Raw genomic sequence first — 27,155 nt, 5'->3', positions numbered from 1 at the left:
CTGGGGACTGAATCCAAGTCCTCTGCAAGAGTAGCCAAAGCTCTTAACTGCTGAGCCATCTCTCCAGCCCTCCCACCCCCATTTTTTGAGAGAATTCTCACTATGTAGCCTAGGCTTACTTTGAACTTTCATCTATCCCCTTGCCTCAGCTGTTCAAGTACTCTTTGCCACCCCCACCTCAAGTGCTGGGATTCACCATGCCTGAAAATGTTATTATTTATTTATTTGTGTGTGTGTGTGTGTGTGTGTGTGTGTGTGTGTATGTGTGTGTGTGTGTATGTGTGTGTGTTTGTGCGGGCGCGCACGCGCGCGCGCTCTGGCACATGTAGTGGTCTGAGGATAAGTTACAGGAGTTGAGACAGACTCAGGTCCTTAGGCATAGCACAAAGCCCTTTACCAATGGATCCATCTCCCCCTTCCAGGCTTTGTTTACTTTAAGGCAGGTCTGTAGCTCAGACTGTCCTGGAACTCGGAAGCTCACCGTGAATTCCTGAATCTCCTGCCTCCACCCCCTAAGCACCAAGGGTTACGGCAGCTGACACCACTCAATAAATACCGTGTGCTGGAGCAAGTGACACATAAATGAGTGGATAGATGGGTGAATGAATGAGTGAGGTAAACTAAATGGTAGTTCAAGCTCGGAGGCGGAGCAATTGATTAACTTTCCTGAGGTCCCAGGGTCCATCTCTGATCAGCTTCTAAGAAACAAAAGAAGAAAAGAAAAAAAGAGTTGCGTGTGGCGGCTTAAGTCTGGAATCGAAGCACTTAGGAGGTAGAGGCAGGAGGTTTAGGAGTTCAAGGCCAGACGTGGCTAATTGAGACCCTGTCTTAAAACTTGGGCTCTCATAAAGAGAAGCTTCAGGGGAACCCCTTACATCGAAGCCCCGGCGCCCCTGTAGCACCCCTCGCTGCCGCCAGAGGGCGCACAGGGCCGACCCCAGAGCGTGTCCCGGGACCCCGCCCGGGGATGTGCACCCCGAGCGCTCTGAACTGAGTGTCCCGCCCCCCGGCCCCATCTGCATCCCTCAGGACCCTGGCTTGAAGCCTGCACATTAGCCTGCTCGCCTCTGCGGGAAGGGAAACTGAGGCCGGGCGGCCGGAGCGGGGCGGGTCCCAGAGCTCGAGCCCCCGCCCCCGGCGGCCCCGCCCCGGCCCGTAAGAGCCCCAAGCGCGAGGCAGCACTCAAGTGGGGACGGCGGGCGGCGGCGCGATGGCAGCGCAGCGGCTGGGCAAGCGCGTGCTGAGCAAGCTTCAGTCCCCGTCGCGGGCCCGCGGCCCGGGGGGCAGCCCCAGTGGGCTGCAGAAGCGGCACGCGCGAGTCACCGTCAAGTACGACCGGCGGGAGCTGCAGCGGCGGCTGGACGTGGAGAAGTGGATCGACGGACGCTTGGAGGAGCTGTACCGCGGCAGGGTGAGACCCAGAGGGACCGGGGCTGGGGGACGGAGGGGGCCTGAGACACTGGCCCTCGAGCGGAGACCCTGCGACCTCGGTGACCCTGGCACATGCTCACTGGTGCACAAGCTGGTGCACCGGCAGCGACCTTAGCTAGGAGGACACATGCCCTGAGGTCTCAGTGCTAGGGGCATCCAGCTCGTGGACACACAGAGACATGCATCCAGGTTCCCCAGACGTGTGTGCGTGCAAACACCTGGGAAAATCCAGGGGTGATCCAATAGAGGAGATGAGAAAGAACTGGGGTGCCAGAGCCAGCATATTGAGAGAGCGGATAGGGAGAGGGGATGTCCTTAAGCCAAACATAGACATGTGTGAGAAGGCAGATAGGACAGCAGAGACTCCTGGCAGAGGAAGCAACAGTATGCACAGATGACGGAAGTCACAGCCACTCCGAGGAGTGAGCCACACACAAACTTACAGGAACACTAGTGGCTGAACTTCAGGGACAGCGTGGCCTGACCTGGACACAATAACATGCACACACAACACAGTCGCCCTCAACGCAGAGAGAAGAGTTACAGCTGTACAGAGATACGATCGGTTTAAGCTGTAGTGCTCCAAGCCCCAATAGCTATCCTGGGACACAAAGTGATCATACATTATCTGCTGTCAACAACATCAAGCCTACAAACCCCAGGACAGGTGTCACAGCCCTGTAGGCACACACATCTGTGGAAATTATAGTTACAACCGGAGCTGCTAATGGTGCCTCAGGAATTAAGACCTCTAGGAACCACGCTGGGCATGGCGGCTGAGGCCTGTGATCTCAGCACTTCGGAGGTGAAGAATTAGGAGTTCAAGGCCAACCCTGGACAAGGAGAGACCCTGTCCAAAAAATTCAAAACAAGTCTGGCATGGTGGTGCACACCTTTTTAGATGAAGAAGTAGGCAGATCTCTGTGAGTTCAAGGCCAGCCTTAGGCTACATAATGAGTTCCAGGCCAGTAAAGATACCAAGACCCTGTCTTAAAAAAAAATACAATAAATAAATAGATAAAGATGGTCCCTACGGCTAACCATGTCCAAGCTGAGACAGCCACACCTGAGCAGCAGCCACACTAGATACATTCTCTCTCAGGTCACGTAGGCCTCTGAACCAGGCCACCTTCATGAGGCCCATAGACGCTCAAGGTCTCCTCCCCTACACAGGACAGCACCTTCTCTCTCCAGCTGGGCAGCAGGACTAGAGGCTTAGGCCCCGGGACCCCCAGCCCAGGACAGCTGGGTCTTGTCCCCATCATGACCAGATACCTTTTGTACCACAGTGCCATGAACTGTAGCCTTCCCTCGGAGACCATTTTTGTTCCCAGCCCACCATACGGAGTCTAGGTGGTCACTTCACTGACCCAGCAGCCTGTAGTGTGACCCAGGGAGGCCTGGCTGGCCCTCAGCCCAGAAGCCCTTCTGGTCCCCAGGGGAAGGGGCCCGCCCCAGCAGGCTCCCCTCCCCCACACTCATTGCTAAGTAAGACTTTCCCTTGAAAGGGCAGAAGCCAACCCGAATCCCACAATCTGACATTCCAAGACTCGACCGGGCCTGCTTTGCCGAGTAGGAACTGCAGCCAAGGAGAGAGCCCTGTGCCAGTCCCAAGGCCCCCAGTGCCGAGCCAAGGGTTCAGGCATCGGGCTGGTACCAGGGCCCATCCACCCATCTGTCACCCCACCCCACCCCCCAACACCCAGATGTCCGCCTCAGTGGTGCTGTCCCTGCCTGCCACATTATTGCTGCAGGCCTAGCCAGCTGGGCCTGGGGTTGATGGAGTGCCTCCAGAGCCCTGGACAAAAGGCTGTGGACGGGGACAGGGGGAACGTGGGCTCTGACCAGTCCGTTCTCCCTGGCCTTAGGAGTCAGACATGCCCGATGAGGTCAACATTGATGAGCTGTTGGAATTGGATAGTGAAGATGAGAGAAGCCGGAAAATCCAGGTAGGTGGGGAGAAAGGAGAAGGCGCCCCTCCCCCCAACCCCAGCCCAACATTTGGCAGGGCCCTGAACAGAATGGCCCAAGTTGACATGTTTATTAAATATTTCCTATGCCAGACACTAAATCCTCTGCAAAACACTATAAACTAGACACATTTACCACCGTAAGGAAAATGAGGCCCAGAGAGGTTGGATCATTTGCTCAGGGGCACACAGCTCGTCTTGACTAGAGCTTGGAGCCAAACCCAGACTGCCCAGCTGCCATGTCCTTCCCCTCTGACCTCTCAGCAGAGGAATGGCTTTCTGATCTGGTGGTTCAGCCCCGCCTCTGGCCCTGGTCTGCTCGGGTTTGCAGCCACATGGGCAGTTTTGGTAGTCTTTTGTCTTGTTCCCTTGCGGAAGGGGAGGGCCTCTCAGGGAATAGGTGTCAGTCATTTACTGTTTTGTTTTGTTTTGTTTTTGTCCCCGTCCCCCTCAGGGACTCTTGGAGTCCTGCACGAATCCCACGGAGGTGAGTCTCTGCCCTTACAGGATTGGTCCCCTTACCTTTAGGGGGGAGGTGGAGGCAGGCCTAGGGAACTCCAGGGCGCCCCTATCTCTGTCCTGTTCTTTGTCATCATTGTCTCCTCCTACCACCCATCTGCCGCCCGCTCCACAGGCAGCTGCCTCAGAAACCCTCCCCCAAGCTGCTCCTGTTTCTGCCCATATGGTGCCTGCCCCTGGCTGGTTGTCCTGGTTGTTTGGGGCCTCACCCTCTTTCCATCTCTGTCCCCTGTGACTGTCTCTACCATCCTGGGGCTCCCTGTCTACCTCTTGGGGGCCTCCCACCCTCCAGGTTCTGGAGCTGGGCCATGCAACCCCTCCCACTTCCTTCCCTGCTTAAAAAGGGAAAATATTCACGGTTCTCCCCCCTGCTCTCAGCTGCCTGAGGGACAAACGTCACTGCCTGTCAGTCGTCCTGGAGCTGGCTCAGACCTGGTCTCTGGGGACTGTTTCTCAGCATGAGAAACATCTTCTGCCTGAGCCTGTGTCTGTCTGTAAATTCTCTCAGGTCTGAGTCTTGGGTGGTCTCTCCATCTCTCTGTTTTTATCTCGTTCTATGTGTATATGTGTTTTGCCTTCATGTATGTCTGTGTTCCACCACATGCATGTCTGGTGCCCATGGAGACCAGAAGAGGGTGTTGGATCCCCTGGAGCTGGAGTTACAGACATGTAACTGCTATGTGGGTGCTGGGAACTGAACTGGGATCCTCTGGAAGAGCAACAAGTGCTCTTAACCACTGAGCCCTCTTTCCATAGGGTCTCAGCATGTAAATGCATAGCAGTTCTCTTGCCTCAGATGTGATTACTGGCCCAGGCAGTAATTGCAGCTCCCCCCTGCCCCCCGCAATCGCTCTATTTGCCGCCCCCCTTCATCTCCCTCTCCTCCCTGCTTGGCTCCAGCTCCTTGAATAAGCTGTTGCCTGAAGAGGTGCTGGCATGGGGTGGGAGGCCTGTCTCCTGCTCGGTTCTCAGAACCCCACTCTGTCCTCAGGACTTCGTCCAGGAGCTGCTGGCCAAGCTTCGGGGCCTGCACAGGCAGCCGGGCTTCCCACAGTCCAGTTGCTCAGATGACCCCAGCCTGAGCCCCCGCCAGGACCGGGCCCACACCGCCCCTCCCTGACCGCTGCCCGTCTCTGTATTCCAGCCCCAGTGCCCAGATTGTTTCTAAGTTGTATTTAATGGTTCTGTTAACTGCCTCCGGTGTCTGGCTTTTCCTCTCCCTGCTACTGGCCTTCTGCAGCCCTTGCCCTTGGTCCCCAAGTCACAGCTGGCCCTGACAGATGGAGAAGCATTCCTCCTGGCCTCAGCCTGAGAACATACCCTGCTGACCCCGAGGCGTCCCGGAGACTCACATCCTGTTCCCACCTCCCCCCAAATGGAAGCAGTCCCAGCTCCTATGGGGAACGCCGGGCCAGATTCCTGGGCCACAGGAGATGTGGAGATGCTGACGGCCCCTGTGACCCCCATCATCTCCCCATAGAGCATCACACAGTGATGAGACCATTAGTCCACTCCATGGAGAATGTGCTTGGTGTGGTTGTTGGAGTTGAAGCCACAGACCAGCAGTAAATGACATTAAAGTGGGAGAGAGAACCTGAGTGGCAGGGAGGGAGAGAGTGAGATGTGCACAATGGTACTGTGGGTAGGAGGAGCCACTGGCCCTTTGGGGTGGAGAAGCAGAACAATAGGACAATGGAGCCCCTGCCTAGAAGCCCCCAGTGAGGGGCTGGGGTGTGGCTCAGTGGTAGAGCCCCTGCCTAGAATCCCCCAGTGAGGGGCTGGGGTGTGGCTCAGCGGTAGAGCCCCTGCCTAGAATCCCCCAGTGAGGGGCTGGGGTGTGACTCAGTGGTAGAGCCCCTGCCTAGAATCCCCCAGTGAGGGGCTGGGGTGTGACTCAGTGGTAGAGCCCCTGCCTAGAATCCCCCAGTGAGGGGCTGGGGTGTGGCTCAGTGGTAGAGCCCCTGCCTAGAATCCCCCAGTGAGGGGCTGGGGTGTGACTCAGTGGTAGAGCCCCTGCCTAGAATCCCCCAGTGAGGGGCTGGGGTGTGGCTCAGTGGTAGGACACCTGCCTAGAATCCCCCAGTAAGGGGCTGGGGTGTGGCTCAGTGGTAGAGCCTCTGCCTAGAATCCCCCAGTGAGGGGCTGGGGTGTGGCTCAGTGGTAGGACACCTGCTTAGAATCCCCCAGTAAGGGGCTGGGGTGTGGCTCAGTGGTAGAGCCCCTGCGTAGAATCCCCCAGTAAGGGGCTGGGAGTGTGGCTCAGTGGTAGAGCCCCTGCCTAGAATTCCCCAGTGACGGGCTGGGGTGTGGCTCAGTGGTAGAGACCCTACTTAGCACAAACAAGATTCCAGTTTCATTCTCAGCTCTGCCAAAAGAAAGAAAAGAATCTTTGAGGGCTTCCTGGAAGAAGCAGCATCAAGGCAACAACTTCCACAGGCTGTCTCAACCATAGCTGCAGACTGAACTTGGAAGCAGAGTGGTTCCTGTTGGGGTAATACCAATATTGATCAGGATGACAGTGTCGCTGGAGCTAGGCAGGGAAGTCTACAGCTCAGGGATTATCGAGGCCTTCCCTCCTGAGTTAGAGGGTGTCCTGGAGGGTCTTAGAAGTGGAGAGAGGCTGTTTAACACCAGCCTGTGCATAATGAGATGGAGTGACTGCCAATGCTGAGGCCCTGGTCTTGCAGTTGGGATGTCTAGGAAAACATCTCCCCCATCTCTCTAGTGAGATTGCCCACCCCACATGCCACCCAGCTGCCTCTCCAGGATCAGGGCTCCATTCCAGGGATCTGAGTCATGGACCAGCAAGGAAAGATTGCTTAACATCTGGGACATCCTGTCCGGCCCTGCTGCTGGCCTAGCTGTCCCCACACAGGCTTCTCAGCCTTCCTCAATGCGAAGGATTGAGTGGGGGATGGGGACCTCGTGAGGCTCCCATCACCTGGACTGCTGTCCCAGAGCACTGCGTGAGCTGCGCACCCTCTACTTCCCTTTCACGGAACCTGCTTTTGGTTCCTCATGGTTGTGGAGGTGACAAGCCCCAGGTTCAGGCCCTGGGTGTCCACAGCATTGGATCTGTTTCCTATAGAAAACAAGAACCTCACAGAGAAGGTCCGGGTCACCAGCACTGTGTGCTAAAAGTCACACGGCCGGGCCGTGGTGGCACTGGGCTTTGATCCCAGCACTTGGGAGGCAGAGACAGGTGGATTTCTGTGAGTTCGAGGCCAGCCTGGTCTACAGAGCGAGATCCAGGACAGCCAGGGGGCTTCACAGAGAAACCCCGTCTCAAAAACAAAAGCTTAAGCAAATGATAGGGCTCTGCCATCCTAGTACTTGGGGCAGAGGCAGAAGGATTGAGTCACAGGCTGGGTTCTGTAGCCCGGCCCTTTATCAAATAAGTAAAGTGAGAATGGAAAAGGACCGCCAAGATGGCTCAGAGGGTAAAGGCCCTTTTGCTGCTCGGCCTGAGGACTTGAATTCAGTCCCTGGGCCCCACATGATGGGAGAAAAGAACCAATACAAAGTGTCCCTCTGTCCCCTCTATGTGCACGGCATGCAGGAATTTGAGGCCATCCTGGTCTACATAGGGAGACTTTGTCTCAAAGAAGGAAGCGGGGAACTAGAGATGGCTCAGCAGCTAAGTGACCGGCTGCTCTTCTAGAGGACCCGGGTTCAATCCCAGCACCCACATGGCAGCTCATAACCAGCAACAGATCCAGGGGATGCAATGCCATTTTCTGGCCTCTGTGAGCACCAGGTACCACACATCCACACACAGTGGGTAAGTCTTTAAAAGGAGGTGTAGAGTGAGGATGCTCTGGGACATGGCCGCTTGTCCGCCACACGTCGGGTGTTGGATTCCAACCCCAGCACTATAACGAACCAAAAACTTATGCCCGAGTTCAGATGCCATCCGTACTACGTCTTGGCTGTGTGGAGTTAAGAAGTCCCGTGACCTCACAGAATCTCCATGCCTGCAATGTAATAAAGATGCTTAAAACTGTACCGATTCCCGAGGTTTTCGGAAGAGATAAGATGTGTAAACATGATGAATCCTGTCATGGTGGGAAGGGGCCAATCGCCCCAACCAGGAAGGTGCTCCCTGGGAGCACTGCGTCACATGCCCTGTGGTGTGATGCCCCTGAGGTTGACCAACGACCTAGTTCACCATCCTCCCTCACTGTGGCACAAGCCTGCCTGTGAACCCACCCCCCACAGTTGGCCTGCTTCTCAGGGTAGAAAAAGGAGCTTTTCTCACTGTCTCCACCCACCCTGTTCTCTCTTCCTCTTTCCTCCAAACTTGTCTTACCCCAACTTTGGCCCAAACCCACTTCTGCAGTTGGGGAGTCGGCTTCAGGGACGCTTGCCAACGAGTCTGAACCCGAGTCCCATCCTCGGACCCACACGGTGAGAGGAGAGAGCACACGTCTGTGGGGTGCCCTCTGACCTCCACATTCACCCTCTCCCAAATAAATATTTTTCAGAAAGGCAATTTTTGGCGGTTTCCCAGGAGTCCGTCTTTCTTTCTTTCTTTCTTTGCCCCCAATCTTGTGATCTGCCTTGGAAAACATTTTTACTTCGATGCATGACTGTTTTGCCTGCATGTATGTCTGTGCACCACGTGTGTGTGCCTGGTGCCCAGGGACCTCAGGAGCTGGAGTTGCAGATGGTTGTGAGCTCCACCGTGGGTGCTGGAAATGGAACCTGGTCCTCTGGAAGAGCAGTCAGTCCTCTTAATGTCTGAACCAGCTTTCCAGACCTCAAATAAATATTTAAAAAATACTTTTAAAGGTTTTTTTTTTTTTTTTTTTTTTTTTGCCCCTACTCTGCTCTGGTCACTGTCCCTTTACTGATGTCATCCACACACCGTGGCTTCTTGCCCCATAGGACCTGCCACCGTGCTTTCTGGAATCCCAGATCCTCCTGTCACCACTGCATGGAATATCTGTTGTTAGAATTAACCTGATTAATTTCTTCCACAAATTTAGTGTGCCACCAAACTACCCATGAGTTAATTGTCTTGAGAGTCATTGCAGTCCCGTCTCCCACAGCGCCAGTTAGAAGTTGCTTGCTACCAGTGCCCCCTAGTGGCCATTCTTACCTGTGCAGCCGTGAAATCTCCTGGCTGTCTGGGCCTTCCACCCACCCATCGTTCTTGTCTGGGTCCCATGTTGCCCAGGCTGGCTTCAGACTTCCTATTTAGCAGAGGACGACTCTGAACTCCCAATTCTCCTGTATCCACCCCTGGAGTGCAGAAGTTACTGTCATGCAGCCTCTTGCCTGGTTGTGGGAGCTAGTTTTAAAACTATATATATTCCAAAGCTAGGTGTGGGCCAATCCCGGAACTCTGGAGGCTGGGACAAGATATCAAGTTTAAGGCCAGACTGAGGTATGGCCAGAGTCTGACAAGCCAAGTCCTTTGTCACCCCGAAGATGTGTTGCTTTATTGCCCCCCACCTCTATGCATAAACCCTGTCCATTCTGCAGAGCAGGCAGAGTAACAGCCCCAGCAGCCACGACCTGGCAGGGACTCGACCTGACAGGCAGTGAGGGGATGGAGAAAGGGCAGACACGTGGACACAGGGGCAGGAAAGCTGGGGCCGGGTGAGTCGTCCGACGCTTCACGGAGGGTCACTACTCAACAGCTTGGAACTTCAGCACTTTGTCACGTGATAACATGGGTTAGCCCGAGTCGGTGGGAGGTCTCTGTGGGCCAGCTGTCTCAGGGTGCAGATGCTAGTTTTGCACACGGTCAACACTGGCACTTGGAGCAAAGGAAGGTTTTACCATCCCTCAGAGCCTCAGCCTTGGGCAAAAGACTTGGCCACTCCCACGGGCCTGAGGTGTTGGGGTCCTCGATGTGGTTGTGTCTATGTCAAACAACACACATTCACTCAGGACTTCACCCACTCTTTACACACTCACTCAGGTGTCTTCCTGAGCACGCCACAATATTATCAGGACGATCTTGAACTCCTGCTCCTCAAATCTCCACCTCCCAAGCACTGGGGTTTACAGGTGCAAGACGACCTCTGGTGATCACAGGCAGGTACTGCCGCACCTAGCTCACAGGAGCCTATGATGCCGGGGTCGGGAGCAGACTCGGTACTCAGGCCCAGAGTAGGGCTGGAGGTTCAGAACTTCATTTGTGTCTCCCTGGCTGGCTCAAAGATTTGGGATGTGTCTTCTCCACGCCAGGACACAAGAACCGGCTCTGCCGGACAAAGGCTGAGCCACAGTGCCCTCTGGTGGCCAGTCCTTTCTATTCCTGATTGAATAAAGGTTTAGAACACCTTTAAGCCTAGCACTCAGAAAGGGTGAAGAGCAGAGGCAGGTAGATCCCTGAGTTCGAGGCCAGCCGATCTACAGAGTGAGTTCCAGGAAAGCCAGAGCTACACAGAGAACCATGTCTCAAAAAAACATAAATAATGATAATAATAACATCGACAATAACATAGCATTGATCCCCCCAGCACTTGAGTGATAGAATGATCAGGGTATCAAGGATGAAGGAGACCAGAACACAGGGACCTTGCCCAGGGATCAGGATCAGGGGACAGGCCTCAAAAGCGTCCACACACAGGTCATCCAGAAACACAGAAGCACGTCACTTTCGGGCAGCTGGGTCAGGAGCTCCTTGGGAGTATCCCATCATACTCTGGGGATAAGTAAATATGCCTGTTCATATTCTGCTCCCCACCAGGGATCCGTTCCACCTCCTATGCAGCCAAAGCAGGCCCTGAATTCTCTCTCCTCCTGCCTCAGCATCCTGAGAGCTGCCTATTAACCTTCCCTTCTCTCTGCCCGGCACTCTCCACTGGATGACATCCCTAACAGCAGCCCTCAACCTGCCTCCAGCTCAGGCTGCTGCAGAGGTGTGGCAGAGCACAGCTGGCCACCTTACTTCTGCCTGCTGGGTGCTGGGTTTGGTGTGCCTCAGAGAGGCACAGGGGAGGGGCAGTGGAGCAGGGGACTAACTGGGAATCGTATTCATTCAGACAATGAGGACACAGCTATGAATGGGATGACAGACCCTTAGGAGAACCAGTGTTTTGGTTTTTTGTTGTTGTTGTTTTGTTTTTTGTTTGTTCGTTTTAGTTTTTTTGATTCAAGGCTTCTCTGTATAGCCCTGGCTGTCTTGGAACTTTCTCTGTAGACCAGGCTGGCCTTGAGCTCAGAGATCTACTTACCTTTGCTTGCTGAGTGCTGGGATTAAAGGCATGAGCTACCTCCAATCCCTGAGAACCAGCATTCTAATGAGTGGAGGCAGAGAGCGAACTAAATAAAAGATTGTGTGTGTGTGTGTGTGTGTGTGTGTGTGTGTGTGTGTGTGTGTGTGTGTAATATAACAGGTATGATAAACATTCAGAAGAAAAGGTATTAGCTAGGCCAGGTAGCACAGACCTGTAATTGTAGCAGGCACAAGAGCTGAATAATGAATTCAAAGCCTGCTTAGGCTACAGCGTGAGTTCAAGACCAGCCTGGTCAACTTAGTGAGACCTATATCAAAAAAAAAGTAAAAAGTGGGGCCAGTGAGATGGCTCAGTGAATAAAAGTCTTTGCCACCACGCCTGATGACTTGAGTTCTATCTCTGGGACTCACGTGTCAGGAGAGAACTTCCTCCAGCAAGTTGTCCTCTGACCCCCACACAAGCACCATGAACTGTGGCAAGGGTGCTGAGTGGGCATTCACACATGCACACAGAATTGATTAAATATGTTTTTTTTTTTTTTAAAGTAAGACTGGCAAGATGGCAAGCCAATCCTGAAGGCCCGACTTCTGTTCCCAGAACCCACACGATGGATGGAGACCCTTGTTAACTGTTGTCTGAGTTTGGGATGAGGGGATTTGCTGATGAGTGTAGTGTGCTCTAAGAACTGGGAGGATAACTCTGGCTTGGAACACAATCTTCTTTCTTTTTCTTTTCTTTTTTTGTTTGTTTTTTGGTTTTTTTTTTTTTTTTTTTTTTTTGGTTTTTCGAGACAGGGTTTCTCTGTGTAGCTTTGCGCCTTTCCTGGAACTCACTTGGTAGCCCAGGCTGGCCTCGAACTCACAGAGATCCGCCTGGCTCTGCCTCCCGAGTGCTGGGATTAAAGGCGTGCGCCACCACCGCCCGGCCGTTTTTTGGTTTTTGAGACAGGGTTTCTCTGTAGCTTTCGAGCCTGTCCTGGACTAGCTCTGTAGACCAGGCTGGACTCGAACTCACAGAGATCTGCCTGCTTCTGCCTCTCGAGTGTGGGGATTAAGGGTGTGTGCCACTACCGCCCGGCTACAATCTGCTTTCTTCACAGTGGCCTACAAGACCTGCCACTATCCGCATGGGTCCTCGCTCATCTCAAACTGGTCTCACTTTTTGTTCACTTATGGTACCTTTCATTTTTAAGATTTAGTTTTAGATACATTTATTTTATTTTCTCTGTATTATTGTTTGCTTTCGTGTGTGTGTGTGTGTGTGTGTGTGTGTGTGTGTGTGTGTGTATGTGTGTGTGTGTGTACCTCCCGTGTGTCTGGTGCCCACAGAGGCCAGAAGAATATGTTAGACCCCTGAAGCTGAGGTTACAGGTGATTGTAGGCAACCCAATGGGGGTGCTGGGAACCGAACCTGGGTCCTTTGGAAGAAGAGGAAGGGCTTTTAACTGCTGAGCTACCTTTCCAGCACCAGAATGTGAACTTCTTGAGAAGAGCAGTGACTTTGCCTTTTTATCATTGCTATATTCTCAGAGCCTAGGAGAGGGCTCACCATAGGCGCTCAGTCAATAAACAAAGACATTGATTCATACCCTTCTGTTTCAGGACAGCTTTACAGGTTCGAGCTACTCAGACAAACAGGCACAGAAAAAAATATTCCACATACCCTATGGGTCATCTACATCCCTTGGTGGTGGTGGTGGTGGTGGTGGTGGTGGTGGTGGTGGTGGTGGTGGTACAGGACTAGATGTGGAAGAAGCCCCAGCTAGGAACCAAGCATCCTCTGAATGGGAAGGGAGGATGCTCTGGAGGGATGCCCCGCCCCGCCCTGTATCCCTAGCAACCAATGGGTGCGCCATCCTCCCAACGGCCCCTGGGACGTGTAGTCCCTGCAGGGGCGCCCTCGGGCGCTGCTGGGCGCCCCTAGACTCCAGGTCCCGTCGTGCGCCGGGAGGCGCGGGGATTGGCTGAGCCCCGCCCCCAGCCCGCCCCGCTTCGCTCGCGCCGCAGCCCCAAGAATGAATGAAATCGTAGCGCGCTGGGCGACAGAGCGGGCGGCGCAGGCCGGGCTGGGCCCGCGCGCGGCGGCAGCGGCGCCCCGGGCCGGAGGCGGCCCAGCCGAACGGGCCATGGCCACCGCCATTCAGAACCCGCTCAAGTCGTGAGTGTCCCCTCCCCAAGTCCGGACCCCTTCCCTCAGGAGCTGGTCCTCCCCCGGCATTCCCCGGGGCTGGGGTGGGGGGCGCAGCGCGTGGATGGCATGGATGGTACTCGGGGACCCCCTGTGCGCCCCCACTCCCCTGCGAGCCTTCCACCCCCTGTCGCCTCCTGGGCTTAGGTACGGGAGCCCTTCTGGGTCGCGAGGGCTCCTCTTCTTTGTCGCTGTCAGTGAAGGAATGTGGCGCGGGCTAGGGGGTGGCGGAGGCCGTGTCCCCACCCAGAGTGGGGGTAGGGGCTTCGCTCGCCTACTCCATCTCTGCTCCTCGGCGTCTTGGGGGGTGGGGAGGTGCACGACTGCCCTGGGCGGGTGGGAGGTACCAACCTCTAAGTACGGACCGGGATCCTCACGCATCTCGCCACCTATTCCCCCTCATCAAAGCACCATCCTCTTGTGGGGTCTTTCTTCCGGAACCCCGCGGCTGCAGAGTGGGAGCCGAGACCATCCCCGTTTGAGTCCTTGCTGTCTCCTCTCTTTGCTCCGGGGTCTCCAAAGACTTAGAAGTCCCGACGTCTCGGTCAGCTCGGACCGTGGCAACCCTCCTTCTCCCCGCCCATACCCATCTAACGCGAGCACCTCCCATCCCCTTGAGGACCGGTGCTTAGGGAGCCGGTGCTGGGAGCGCCTCCCTCGCCGGGAATTCCCTCCCTCTCGGCTTGTCGCTGCTCTCCTCGGAGCGCTGGCCTCCTGCTGGGCCCGGTGACTGGGAACCGGGACGCCTGGGTCGGAGGCTAGCCCCTCCCCGTCCCTCCTCGCTCTTTGCCACCCGACGCCGCCTTCTCCTTTTTAGATCTCCCTCTCTGTCCTTCCTCGGGATCACGGACCCCCGGGTCTCTCCACCCCCCCTTTCCCTGGCGGTGACAGCCGGCTACGAGTGACAGGAGCGTGGCCGCTCCCGCCCTCTCTCCCTGCAGGAGAGCGGCACTCCCCTCCCCCCCGCCCCCCCTCCGCTCCCTACCGGGCGGAGGAGGCGGAGGGCGAGCGCCCGCAGCGCCGCACAAAGGGGCCGGGGCTACCTCCCCCTTTCCCCACCCCCTGCGCTTATAGACTTGACCTTGAGCCTGGAGCGTTGGGGTGACAGGGGGCGTGCGCCCCCCCCCCCATCCACCTACAGAAGGGTTGTTTGAACCAAAACCCTTCCCCAGTTGCTTCTGGTTTCTGGAGTGTGGGGGGCCACGAGAGTTAGGGGGCCAGGGATTTATAGGCAGCGCCTACAAGGGAGACCGTCTGGTGCCTGGGTCAGTGTGAGGGGGAGGGCAATGGTAACATATTATGCTTCCCCCTGACTCTAAGTCACACACACAGAGGTCTCTGTCTTTTGGAGGGACATCCTGAAATCGGTGTATACTGGAGTTCCAATCTGGGTTGGTGAGTCTGCAGACACCTCCGAGGAAGTGTGTTTGATGTGCACTCTGCAGGAGTATAGAGGGCAGTCAGACGGGATGGGCTCTTCTGGTTAACTTCCAAAGGGCCTATCGGGCTGGAAGTGGGGACACACTCGTCCCTAAGGAATGCCAGAGCCACAGGTCGTGGTGGCACACGCCTTTAATCCCAGCACTAGGGAGGCAGACGCTGGCGGATCTCTGCCAGCCTGGTTTAAACAGTGAGCTCCAGGCCAGCTATGGCTAGAGCCAAATCCCCTTGGGAAGGAGAGTCCGTTGGCACCGGCTTTAGTCCTTCCTGCCTGAATTCACATTTGGCTTGAGGCCACGGGTTTCCTGCTCGGGGCCTCAGTGTTACCGAGGGTGGGTTGGGCCGCACAACTGTTCCTGTTACCTCATGGGGGCAGCAGTGAGGCTCCTGGCGGTTGTGAGTTAGTTCCAGATAGGATCTTAGGGGGCTCTGCTGGGCTTTTTAGTTTTGTGGGGTTTTGTTTGTTTTGCTTTGCTTTGCTTCCAAGACAGACTCTTAAAAACTCTCCAGCACAGACTGCCCTCAAGCTCCAGCAGTCCTCCAAGTATCAACTCTCTGAAGGCTAGGTTCCCGTGTCTCGGCCACAGGACCTCACTAGAAAGCCTGATCCAAAGTATTGATTACTACTATGAGCACAGATAGTGATTACTATTATAACACAGGGCACTGGACTCTGGGACAGGAGCATCATCTGGGCAACTGGGAGAACTGGAAGGCCAAGTTCTGAGGAGAGTGTGTGAAGAAGAGTCTGATGGCGGCAGGCAGGGGAAAGGGAGCCAGGCCCTTTCCTAGCCACAGCCCGGACTTCTGAGGTGACAGGACACCTTCTCCACTCAGGGGAGGGCCTGGCCTGGGGCAGGAGTGTGAGGGCAGGGCGAAGGCAGAGGTGTGGAACCCGGGGAGGGTGTGCTGGGGACCCGGTGTGTGGTGGGGGTGAGAGGAAGGTGGCGGACCCTCCGAGCTGAACGACAGGTCGTATCATGGCAAGGTGGGGTGGACACCACTGGGGTCTGGAGAAGAGGCTGAGTGAGGGGTGCCAGCATCCCTTATTTAATTCTGGGCAGGAAGTGAACCAGATACCCTACCTATGCTGGGATGGGTCAAGGCCTTGGATGACTTAGATGGGTGGGTGGATGGGGACATTTGTGGAAGGGAGCTAAGTCTAGAGGTATGTGTAGTTCAGGAAATCTTGAGGTGTATAGGGACGGGTGGACCACCCCCTGGTGGACAAGGGTGTATTTGTATTAACACTTGATATGCTAATTTATGCAGCCACTCAAATCAGAATACTAAGTTATTCCCCAGAGGGTGGGGCTGCGTGTGTGTGTGTGTGTGTGTGTGTGTGTGTGTGTGTGTGTGTGTGTGTGTGTGTGTGTGACTCAGTAGGTCAGCTCATTCTCTGGGGCTCTGTTCGGGTAGTCTCTGGGGGACAGTGGGAGAGGAGAGGAGACAATGCTCCCGTGGGGACGGATGATTAGGTGAATGGGTCTTTGGGCATTGCCTTCACACAGCAGTCAGGGCCAGAGCGCAGGTAAGGTTTCTCCTCAGGATCTCAAAGTCCTTGTCTGGAAAATAAGGAGAGTCATAGTTTAGCCTGGAAAGAGCTGTGTTAAGCACATGGTGGGCAGTAAGTATCACTCAGCATCTGTTTGTTGAACACCTGCTAGGGCAGACATTATTTTTCTATCACTTAATGCCCTGGTACATATCAGATCCTCCTTGTAGATATCTTCTCTGTGGAATAAATGAATCTATTAGTACCTGCCAGGTACTATTTCTTCATCTGGGACCACGATCAAACCCATGGGCTCTCAAATACTTTCTTTCACCAGAACTGAACCCAAGTCTTGCTACGTATCTTTGAAAACACTTTACAGCAGCTGGTGTGGAGTCACACACCTTTGGGAGGCAGAGGCAGGAGAATTGTAGTGTGAGGCCAGCTTGGGCTGAACAGCAAGATTCTGTCACTAAAACAGCCTCTTACCCTGTTGCTCATCTAATCTTCAGTCCGATGAGGCAGTATAACTATTTTCTAAAGGAGGAAACAGGCCCAGAAAGGTTAAGTCAGGCGCCCGAAGTCCCATCAGCGAGGATTTGAGCCCCAAACGGCAGTCCTGTAGTCCTGCGGAGGAGTGGACCGGGGTGACCGCGAGAGTCAGCCCTGGGACACGATGGGTTCTCTAGAGTTTGGAGGGGCTTGGGAGGAGAGGTGGCGTCGACGCCGGCATGCTGGTGACACCGCTGGGTGCGTACCTGCGAGGCGCGCGCCTGTGGCTGGGCGTGAGTGAAGGTATGTGAGTGGGGTGTGTGGGAGTCTGCGAGTGTAGTGTGACTGTGTGTAAGCTGCCATGTGCGCGTGTGTGCGTGTGCATGCGTCTGTGCACGTGGGACTGGGGAGTGCGTGTGAGTGAGCGTGTATGAAGGACTGCGTGATCCTCCATCCCCCTGGGTCCGAGGGCCCGCCGGGGACTACCACTCCCGGCATGGCCTGGTCGGCCCGCCCCACCGTCCTGATTGGCTGAGATCCGCGTGCTCCCGCCCCCCGGGAATGAATGGATGGGCGGCCTCAGCGCCCGCCCGACCGCTGGGAGGACCGACCCGGCAGGGACCTGCTGGGGGCAGGACCCGGGGAGCAAGATGGCCACGGTCATCCCCGGCCCCCTGAGGTGGTGCGGGCGGGCGCGAGGCGGGGGGGTTCGCGCGGGCGGGTCTGCGCGGCCGCGCGCGCGTGTGTGTATGTGTATGTGTGTGGCCGCTGGGGGTGGGGCCGGTGGGGTGTCAGGGGGCTGTCACCGTGTGCGGGGGTGCGAGCGCGTGTGACTGTGGGTGTCTGGCAAGAACGATGTCCGACGCGTTGCTCCTGGACGGGTGGAGGATGTGGGGGAGGGGTCTCCAGGGTTTTTAGGGGAAGGGAGTCATGTCCCTCCCAGGGATGCCGGGGTGAATGGCTTAGGGAAGCTGGGGCCTGAGTACACTCGAGTCGAATCCACGCTACCTTTGTCTTGGGGTGTGGAGTGTGCTGGGCGATTTGTGTATTGCTTTTTGTTTTCTGGCTGAATGTGTGGGTATGTGTATGATTTCTTTTATTCTGCACTACCTCTCTGACTATTTGGGTCTCTGAGTGTGTGCACATGTCTGGTGAAGCTCTGTGTCTTTGGATAGGGAGGTGCGGATGACATGGGCAGACCTGACTGTCCCTCTGTTTCCAAGGCGTGTACCTGTGTTTGGGAATGTATTTTAAATCTGGGTTTCTGTTTTGCCCGGGTGTGAATGTGTGCATGTGTACCTGTGCAAATCTCTGTGATTTCTTTGTATTGTGTGTTTGACACAGTGCCTTTGGGTAGATGTGTAAGCGCATATGTAACTGTTTCTTGAGTCCCTGTCTTTGGACACTGTCTGACTGTTGCGATGTGTGTGTGTAGTGTGTTTCCATGTTGTGGGTCATTGTGGATAATTTGTTTATCTTGTGGTCTTTGGATACATGACGTGCATAGGTAGTTCTGTGGTCTGTTTCTGACTTGGAATATCTGTGTTCTGCAAGAGATCGTGTGTGTGTGTGTGTGTGTGTGTGTGTGTGTGTGTGTGTGTGAGAGAGAGAGAGAGAGAGAGAGAGAGAGAGAGAGAGAGAGAGAGAGAGAGAGAGGGAGAGAGAGAATTTGTTTGCTTCTCCTTTGTGAATATTGGGATATGTTTCTCTTTGTGTGTGAATCCCGTGTGGCCATGTGCGATTTGTTTGTTTTGGGCGTTTGGCTACGTTCATGTGTGGATGGGTCCCGGTGTGTTTCGGTCTGTTTCTGTATTGTCTGTGAACACTTCTTAACCTGAGACATAATCAAGTTCCAGGTAGCTGCCTCCCCGCCAGCACCCCGCCCCGCCCCTGGGTCCGGAGGGGTGGGAGGAGGGGGGAGGTGAAGGTGGACCAGGCTGGTCTGCCCTTTGCGGACCAGCGGAACGGGCGTCCAGGGGAGGGTGCCGGGCCTCCCCGCCGGCCCTTGCTGACAGCCGCCCGCCCGCTGCTCGCCCGCCCCCGCAGCCTCGGCGAGGACTTCTACCGGGAGGCCATCGAGCATTGCCGCAGCTACAACGCGCGCCTGTGCGCCGAGCGCAGCCTGCGCCTGCCCTTCCTCGACTCGCAGACCGGTGTGGCCCAGAACAACTGCTACATCTGGATGGAGAAGACCCACCGCGGGCCTGGTACCCGCCGCGAGGCTGGGGCGGGGCGGGGCCTGCGTCCCGGGACCTCACTCTCACAGCCTTTCTTCTCCAGGTTTGGCCCCGGGACAGATCTACACTTACCCCGCCCGCTGTTGGAGGAAGAAACGGAGACTCAACATTCTGGAGGACCCCAGGCTGCGGCCCTGCGAGTACAAGATCGGTGGGTGGAGCTGTGTCCCCTGCGCCTCCTGTGGCCCCTTTCAAGGTCCTCAGCCCCACTGCAGCATAGCCAGAATGTAGCCTTTATTTTCCCGAGTGTCTCCACAGCAGGCTGTCTGCCCTCGATGTCTTGAGTTACTTCCTTTGAGTTACTGAAGCTTCCAGCTGTACCTGCTATGTGGGTCATGGCGGAGCAGGTGTACGGAGGACATCGTGTTATCTGTGTCTAGATGTAGCAAGTCTGACTGTATCTGCTCCCCAGTGAGCTGGGATACACCCATGCTGTGTTTCTTTCTGTGGGTGCTAGAGGGTGTCTGGCTATCTGTGTGGGTGGGTGAGTTAGTGATGTTTCTCAACCTGTGGGTTGCGACCCTTTATCAGGTATCCTGTATATCAGCTATTTACATCATGATTCCTAACAGTAGCGAAATTACAGTTAGGAAGTAGCAACGAAATGATTTTATGGTTGGGGTCACTACAACATGAGAAACTGTAGTAAAGAGTCACATTGGGAAAGTTGAGAACCAGAGTTGAGTGTCTAACTATAACTCTGTTGCTGAGTGTATTAGAATGCCTGTTTTTTTTCCCCTGGGTGTTCCCAAGTGAGGGTATGTGTCAGAAGATACCTGTTTGATGTGTGTGTGTGGTGGGTCTGTGTATATCTAACTCTTCTAGGGGGTATATATGGTTCCATCAGGGCATCCTGTTGGGGTCCTGATGTTGTGGAGTTGCTATAGGAGACTCCCGGCTTGTTTCTGTGTTAGGTGTTTGTTGAGGTGTGTGATAGTTCATAGACTGGAGTTAGTATTTCCCAGTGTGTTCAAGAAAGGTTTCTTCTGTGTGTGTGTGTGTGTGTGTGTGTGTGTGTGTGTGTGTGTGTGTGTGTATGTGTGTGTGTGGTCTACTTGTATCAGGAGTATGAGAGTGCTGCTGGTTGGCAGTGTCTTCCTGTGTGTGTCAGACTGTCAAGTGGACTGCCTGTATTTCTCTGTGTACGTGCGTGGGCACACTTGAATCCGTGGGGATGTCTGTGAGTGTCCCAGTGTGTCATAGGACCCGCCTGTGTCTTCCTAATTAATGTGGGTCCAGATTTATCTGTGGCTCTACCATATACTTCCGAGTTCCTCTGTATCCCAGGGCTTAATTGTATGTTTTCTGTGTGTCCAGCTGTATTCAAAGGTCTGGTGTGTCTGACTGTCTGTCTGCATGTCCCGCATGCATGTCTGTGTGTATCCTATTCAAATGTCTAACTTTCTTTGGGTGTATCTGAGGGGCTGGCTGGCCTTTCACTACACAGGTGTTTCTCAGGGTCTATATTGTTTTTGAGGGTTTCTGAGTATATTCAGCATTCTGGTCTTGTCTTCTTTAGGGAGGAGAGCTGAGGGTGTGGTTATGTCTCCCCAGGGTCTGGGCACACTTTCCAGGGTCTGAGGTTGAATCCTTATGTCTTTGTTGGCTGAGTGTGGGAGAGCCTGTCCCTGCCACAAGGACCAAGTTCTCTTCCCTCCCACCACAACCTGGCCACTCTAACCACAGCCTCCTCAGCTGACACCACTTTCCCTGTGGACTGTCCCCAGATTGTGAGGTATCCCTGAAGAAGGAGGGTGGCCTTCCGGAAGGGCCGGTCCTCGAGGCTCTGCTGTGTGCTGAGACAGGAGAGAAGAAGGTCGAGCTGAAGGAGGAGGAGGCCATTATGGACTGTCAGGTAGGAGCCCCCACCCTGGCTGCAGGCCGCTCTCACCCTGGCACCTGGCACCACGTCGCCTTCCTGCTCTGAAACACCTGGCTCCATAGGGCCTCTGGGCACCCTGCGTCTCCATTCTCCCAGAACACCTCTGCTTGTAGAAGGCCCCCTGACTTGCTCTCCCGCCCCCCCCGCAGCACACCAGTACCCCCACCTTCTTGACCCCCCAATCTCCCTTCTACTGGGCCCAGAAACAGCAGTTGCTGGAGTTTCCGCATGATCTCGAGGTAGAAGACTTGGAGGAAGACATTCCCAGGAGGAAGAACAGGGCCAAAGGAAAGGTATCTTCCAGAAGCTTCTCCCCACCACCTCCTCCCCAGAGCTGTATGTAGGAGTAGCGGGTTTTATACCCATTTTTATGGATGAGGAAATCAAGACTCAGTGGATATTATAAACATTTGAAAAAAAAAATGGAGCTTGTGCTGTGGATCAGAACTGTCTGCAGAGCTGGGTGTGGTGTTCCACACTTAGAGTCTCAGCACCTGGGAGGCTGAGGCAGGAGAATTGCCTCAAGTTTGACACAAGTGAGTTCCAGACTATTCTGAACTACATAAAGAGACCCTGTGCAAAAACATTAAAAAAAAAAAATCCTAAACCAAACCACCCACCCACACAACACACACACACACACACACACACACACACACACACACACACACAAAACAAACAAGCAAAAACCTTCTGCCAGATGCCCTTAACTCCAGCCCTCAGGAGGCAGAAGCAGGCAGACCTCTGAGTTTGAGGCCAGCCTGGTCTACAGAGAGTGAGTTCCAGGATAGCCAGGGCTACCCAGAGAAACACTGTCTCAAACAAAACAAAACAAGAACAAAAACCTCCAGTAAAAGCAATGAAAAAGTGTTAGAACACACCTTTACTCTCAGCACTAGAGAGGCCCAGGCAAGAGGATCTCTGAGGCCAGCCTGATCTGTATAGTGAGTTCCAGGACAGCCAGGGCTACCGAGACCTTGTCTCCAAACAGCAACAACGAAAAGACTTATCTTCAAAGTTGTACTGAGAGACGTTCGAAGGCTCATAGCTAGAAAGTCTGCCCAGTTTCGTGTGGAGATTTAATTACTGCTGCACAGTGCTGGGATGGAACCCAGAGTCTTATAGTCACATGATACCTGCTCTGTCACTGAGCCACACCCCCAGTACTGAAAAGAAAAATTAAATTTTTGTTTCAGTTTGACTTTCAAGTCTAAATGAAGAAGCCTAGTAAAAGCATGGTAGCACCTACCCATAACCCAGAGGCAGGAGGATCACTGCTGGGCCAGCCTCTCTTACATAGTGAGTTCCAGGCCAGCCAGGGCTCCATAGTGAGACCTTGTCTCAAACAACAACAACAAACAAACTCAGAACCCCCAAGAATGATGAGCTTTTCTCTGGTTTTCTGGGCTCCTTACTCCTAACCCTCCTCCCCGCAGGCATATGGCATTGGAGGTCTTAGGAAACGCCAGGACACTGCTTCCCTGGAGGACCGAGACAAGCCGTACGTCTGTGATAGTGAGTTCTGCAGAAGGGAAAGAGAGAGGGAGTGTGGGACCCAGTGACCTCAGCATTATGGCCCTTGTTCTGGTCCTGGGTCCTGGGAGAAGGGGGTGCTCTTTGAGAGCGGGGATGGTGTGATCCGGGAGGCCAGGGTGGAGGAGGTGGCCCTAGAGTCTGACAGCTACCCACGCACTCACCCTCCAGTCTGTGGGAAGAGGTATAAAAACCGTCCAGGGCTCAGCTACCACTACACCCACACCCACCTGGCTGAGGAGGAGGGGGAGGAGCATGCTGAGCGCCACGCCCTGCCTTTCCACCGGAAAAACCACCATAAACGTGAGTTGGAGGGTCAGGGCTGGTGGGTGAGATGTCCAGCCGTGGGGTGGGGGCAATGGAGCCTGGCAGTGGCTGGGGAAGGGGAGGTGGGGGTACATTAGACATTTCTGGAAAATCTCCAGCTTAACGGTTCCCTCCCCCACCGACCATAGGGATGCTGGCTCTGGGGTTGCCATGACAACCAACCATCTCCTTCTCTCTCTCTCTCTCTCTCTCTCTCTCTCTCTCTCTCCCTCCCTCCCTCCCCTTCTTCTCTCTTTCTCTCTCTCCCTCACTCCCTTCCCGGACATAATATTTCTGGGTCTGATTTATTGTTTCAATTAGAGCTTGGAGGGGGGGTGATAGATGACTCCCCTTCCCTCTCTGGGCCTCCCTTGTTCCCTTCTCTGCTATCTAGGGTCCAAGGGCAAGGCCAGTGGCCCCCAGGGTCCTAGACACCCACCCACACCCGTTCCATGCCGTGACAGCTGAGCCATGGGGGAAGGGAGCTGTCCCTCACCTGTCCCTCAGAATGAGCTTCTCGGCAGCCGCAAGCCAGGCCCAGAACCTCCTGTGCTCTAAAAGTGTCTTCCTGAATAGGTTTCCATACCAGGTCTCTCAGAACTGCCCGCTAACTGTTGACCTAGGCAAGCTTACTTGGGGGTGCACACACATAATGGGGGGCAGTCTTGGGCTTTCGCTAAGGTTATACCTTTTACCCAAATAAAGAGAACATTTAGTTATCCCAAGGCAAGAATTTTGGTGAGAGAGGATTAGTTTCCCCTCCCCCAGCTTTTTTTTTTGCTACTTCCCAGTGCCTGGGCCAAGGGTCCACCCCTGGGGCTGAGGCTGGGGACAGATGGGACCTTGCCTATGGTAAGAGCCCCTTTCTGTCCCCCACCCCCAGAGTTTTACAAAGAATTGGCCTGGGTCCCCGAGGCACAGAGGAAACACACAGGTAGGGACACCTCCCTCCAGCCCGACTTTTGCAGCAGTCTTTTACTGGGCTGCCCCACCTGTCCTGTGCCCACCGCTGCCTGCTGTCTTTCAGCCAAGAAAGCACCAGACGGCACCGTCATCCCCAATGGTTACTGTGACTTTTGCCTGGGGGGCTCCAAGAAGACTGGGTGTCCTGAGGACCTCATCTCCTGTGCAGATTGTGGGCGATCAGGTGGGCAACCTCACCACATTTTACTGTAAGGTGTGGGGAGGGGACATCCCACAATCCGGATTTGGGCAAGGGAGTGAAGACTGTATCCAGCCTGTCCAGGACACAGTGGTTTAGCAGAGCCTAGGGGCTGCCCCTGCGGCTGAGGACTGTGGGCAGCTGAGCAGGCTCACAGTAGGAACATAGTAGGAACCATGAGGTGCCATGGCTCTGTGCTTTCCTGGCATGGAGAATGGAGAGAAGCTACAGAGGCATTGTGGGTAGGGAACTGAGGTATGGAAGTAATGAATTGCACCACCTGGGTGCTGTGGATAACCGGATAGAACTGTGGTTAATATAATGTGGTTTTTCCTGGAGGCCTCATGGGTAGTAAGACTGGTCGCTTCAGCGGCGTGGGTAATGGGTTGTGGTTGTTACAGTATGGGTTGTCTTGGCAGTTTAATACAATGGAATGTGGATGTTATGGCATGGTGGGCTGGGGCTGTGAGATGCCGTGGGTACCAAGTGCTGTGGCCACTGGCTGTTGGGCACTGTGGGCTGTTGGTGTCTGGCTCTGTGGGAAGTAGCTGTAACTACTGGGTGTTGTAGGCGGTGGCTGTCAAACAGTATGAGGGGTGTCTGTCAGGCTCTGTGGACAGTGGCAGTGGGTGCTGGGCACTGTGGGAAGTGCTGTGTGCAGTGGCTACAGGTGTCTCTGCTGCTGTGGGAGAAACAACCGACCAGACAGACACTGCAGTTGCCGTCAGTGGGAGCTTGTCTGCTGGTGCCTGGTGTGGCATGGCCCGTGGTTTCACGGAAGTGAGGTGTGAGGACCGTGTTGTGGAAGCGGTTGCTATAGCATCCTGGCTGGGAGAAGGCGGCTGCCACGTTAACTGCTGGGGTTAACATGAGGGCTGGCCGCTCTGCTGTGGGTATTGGAATGTGGCCGCCTAGTGCGGTGCTTAACAGACTGGTTGCCACAGTGTTGTGGGTGGTAGAACGTGGTTGCCACAGCACTGCGGGTAATGGAATGCGGTTGCCATGGTATTCTGGGGAGCAGAGTGTGGTTGTCATGATGGCTGAGTAGGAGACTGTGGTGGCCAACACACAGCTGCTTGCCGGCAGTCCAGCTTCCGGATGTCGGTCTTGGGGGTAGGGTCCCACCACAAAGCTCATCTTGACCTCTGAGTCAGGGGTGGGGATAGAGCCATTACTTCCCCAGGGGTCAGCAGCCACCAGGGGTACAATGACTCGCTAACTGCATCCCTGCCCCTTGGTCCCCAGGACATCCCTCGTGTTTACAGTTCACGGTGAACATGACCGCAGCTGTGCGGACCTACCGCTGGCAGTGCATCGAATGCAAGTCCTGCAGTCTGTGTGGCACCTCAGAGAATGACGTGAGTACCTGTCCCACCTCCTGGGCACATCTCCGCTGCCCTTCCAGCCTGGCTCTGCTGCTTTTGCCCATGAAGCCTCAAGCCTTTCTTGCTCATAACCCCTGGGTGGCCAGCAGTAGCGTGCATCCCTGCATTCACCAGTGTCCTTTATATTCCTCCTCCCCGACGCCTCCCGACCTCCCTTGTGGCTGGTGCTCTTGTTCCCACTACACATGGAAGAGGCTGAGCTCAGGGAGGGAGAATGACACCTGAGGTCACCCAGCTGAGAAAATCGTAGGGACAGGATTTGAACCTGTACTCACTGCTCCCGAGTTGGTATCGGACCAGCTGAACATCGTTTAGTATTTCATAGTTACAAAGTCCGGAGGACACTCTGAGTGGACAAGCGAGGCCAGTGGGCCCCACGGTACAGACTGCAGAGCCAGCTCTCTCAGAAGGGCCCCTGGGACCTAGCCCCTGCCCCAGCCCCCCACCCCGGTTTCTGGTGCCCATGCCCCCAGGGTGCCAGCTGGGCGGGTCTCACCCCCCAGGACCAGTTGCTGTTCTGTGATGACTGCGACCGAGGTTACCACATGTACTGCCTGAGCCCTCCCATGGCGGAGCCCCCGGAAGGTGAGGGAAGAGGTGGGCGACACATGGGGTGGGTGGGTTGGAACGCTGTCTTCCTGGCGGCAGAGACCATGTGCTCTGGGTGGGGACAGGTGGGGGGCGCCCTTCTTCGGCTTGAGTCTAATTTTGTCTTGTGGCTTCCCCCGCAGGGAGCTGGAGCTGCCACCTCTGCCTCCGGCACTTGAAGGAAAAGGCTTCTGCCTACATCACCCTCACTTAGGCCTGGCTCTGCTTCTCCAGGACCTTTGGGTGGTGCTAACTTTCCTGGCTGGAGGAGCTCCTGGCTCCTCCCACTCGGTGTCCCCAGTGGGAGGGAGAGGGTGAAGCCCAGAGGGGGCCACAGCGTTCTCCCTCTGCAAGTGGAATGTTACCCTGTGGGTGGGTGGGTCCAGTAGGGCTCCTCCTGCCCCCCTCTCCATTCCTTGGCAAATGGGCACCAGGGGCTTCTGCTCCCCTCAAAGCCATACCCCGCCTCTGGGCGGGCATAGGGGGTAGTGGATGCCAGCTGGGGGCACGGAAAGAGCCTTTTTCTAAAGAAAAAGACTAAAAAAAAAAAAAAAAAAGAAAAGAAATTAATATATACAGAGTCCTATAAAGCCTGGCTGGGTGGCGGGGCGCAGCGAGTGTCTGCTGGGTACCGACTTTACCAGTTTCCTCACTGGCACCTCCCCATCCCGTTCCTGGAGTTGCAATCGTCTCAACTCCCCATCTGAGGTGGGTCCCATTCCTTCCTCACACCCAGGCCAGGGGGGCCCAGTGCCCACCCACTGCCCTCTCCCAGTACCCACCGTGGAGACTGCATGATGTGAACCGTGGTTCTGAACTCTTCCTGCCCTCCTTGATAGTCCCACCCTGCGCCCACTGGTGCCCGCCAGGCCCTGGGCGTGCAGCTCGGGGAGGCCGGCGGGGCGGGGCAGGCAGGCAGGCAGGCAGGCGGCCCGCCCGCTGCAGTGAGAAGCACAGATTGCAATGGACTCGTTTTTTTCCCCTCTCTTCTCAGCCCCTTCCCTTCCCTGCCCCCCGGCCAGGCCGGGCTGCCTCCTGCCCCACCTCGTTAGCCATTTTGGGGGTGGCGAGGGGGTGTGGTTGTTTCTTGTGGTTGTGTGTGTTTGTTGTTCGGGTTCTAAAAAGGGAAATTGAGACTGCAGGTGGGGGAGGTGGGGGGCCTGGGGAGTCTACCCCCAGTCCAGGAGTGCCCCCCTCTGCCACCAAGTCTCCTTTATTGCCTGCCTCTGCTGTGAATTAACTTGTTCTGTGTATTAAACTGGGCCTGACCCCTCTACCCATGACTGCCTCCTTCTCTAACCTCCTTTGGGTGTCACCAAGATGGGGAGCCAAGGG

General features: G+C 55.3%; 2 protein-coding genes across 20 annotated transcripts; both read left to right on the top strand.

The window, feature by feature from the left end:
- The first annotated feature begins 1,021 nt into the window (after positions 1-1,021).
- Positions 1,022-7,925, top strand: Ppp1r14a (protein phosphatase 1 regulatory inhibitor subunit 14A). 3 transcript variants are annotated; one of them, XM_052712250.1, is made up of 4 exons: positions 1,022-1,411; positions 3,300-3,380; positions 3,856-3,888; positions 4,299-4,905. In XM_052712250.1, the coding sequence occupies exons 1-4, from the start codon at positions 1,211-1,213 to the stop codon at positions 4,380-4,382; spliced, it is 399 nt and encodes a 132-aa protein (XP_052568210.1). In that variant the 5' UTR covers positions 1,022-1,210; the 3' UTR covers positions 4,383-4,905. The 3 variants fall into 3 exon arrangements, with proteins under 3 accessions (XP_052568210.1, XP_052568211.1, XP_052568209.1); XM_052712251.1 differs by lacking the exon at positions 4,299-4,905 and adding an exon at positions 5,161-7,925 and having other exon boundaries at positions 1,024-1,411; XM_052712249.1 differs by lacking the exon at positions 4,299-4,905 and adding an exon at positions 4,912-5,116 and having other exon boundaries at positions 1,038-1,411.
- A 5,224-nt stretch (positions 7,926-13,149) lies between these two features.
- On the top strand, positions 13,150-27,100 carry Dpf1 (double PHD fingers 1). 17 transcript variants are annotated; one of them, XM_052713654.1, is made up of 13 exons: positions 13,256-13,270; positions 15,403-15,552; positions 18,774-18,934; positions 19,008-19,115; positions 20,692-20,819; positions 21,050-21,139; positions 22,283-22,361; positions 22,551-22,682; positions 23,569-23,619; positions 23,713-23,832; positions 25,093-25,205; positions 25,706-25,817; positions 25,964-27,100. In XM_052713654.1, the coding sequence occupies exons 3-13, from the start codon at positions 18,910-18,912 to the stop codon at positions 26,032-26,034; spliced, it is 1,029 nt and encodes a 342-aa protein (XP_052569614.1). In that variant the 5' UTR covers positions 13,256-13,270; positions 15,403-15,552; positions 18,774-18,909; the 3' UTR covers positions 26,035-27,100. The 17 variants fall into 17 exon arrangements, with proteins under 17 accessions (XP_052569597.1, XP_052569604.1, XP_052569601.1 ...); XM_052713637.1 differs by lacking the exon at positions 15,403-15,552 and having other exon boundaries at positions 13,150-13,270; XM_052713638.1 differs by lacking the exon at positions 15,403-15,552 and having other exon boundaries at positions 13,151-13,270; positions 25,736-25,817.
- Positions 27,101-27,155: the final 55 nt, after the last annotated feature.

The sequence above is a fragment of the Peromyscus californicus genome, unplaced genomic scaffold (genome assembly GCF_007827085.1).
Source record: "Peromyscus californicus insignis strain IS unplaced genomic scaffold, ASM782708v3 Scaffold_4__1_contigs__length_199733344, whole genome shotgun sequence".
Classification (NCBI taxonomy): domain Eukaryota; kingdom Metazoa; phylum Chordata; class Mammalia; order Rodentia; family Cricetidae; genus Peromyscus; species Peromyscus californicus.
Note: the sequence above shows the minus strand (reverse complement) of the source record. Positions and strands in the feature narration are given on the sequence as shown.

Bases quoted from the DNA above. Each gene is read 5' to 3' on its own strand.
- Ppp1r14a (XM_052712249.1), top strand. From the start codon at position 1,211: ATGGCAGCGCAGCGGCTGGGCAAGCGCGTGCTGAGCAAGCTTCAGTCC. The intron at 1,412-3,299 runs GTGAGACCCAGA...CCCTGGCCTTAG, and splicing joins AGGAGCTGTACCGCGGCAGG to GAGTCAGACATGCCCGATGA. The intron at 3,889-4,911 runs GTGAGTCTCTGC...CTCTGTCCTCAG, and splicing joins CCTGCACGAATCCCACGGAG to GACTTCGTCCAGGAGCTGCT.
- Dpf1 (XM_052713639.1), top strand. From the start codon at position 17,297: ATGGGCGGCCTCAGCGCCCGCCCGACCGCTGGGAGGACCGACCCGGCA. The intron at 19,116-20,691 runs GTGGGTGGAGCT...GACTGTCCCCAG, and splicing joins GCCCTGCGAGTACAAGATCG to ATTGTGAGGTATCCCTGAAG. The intron at 22,362-22,550 runs GTGAGTTCTGCA...CTCACCCTCCAG, and splicing joins CAAGCCGTACGTCTGTGATA to TCTGTGGGAAGAGGTATAAA.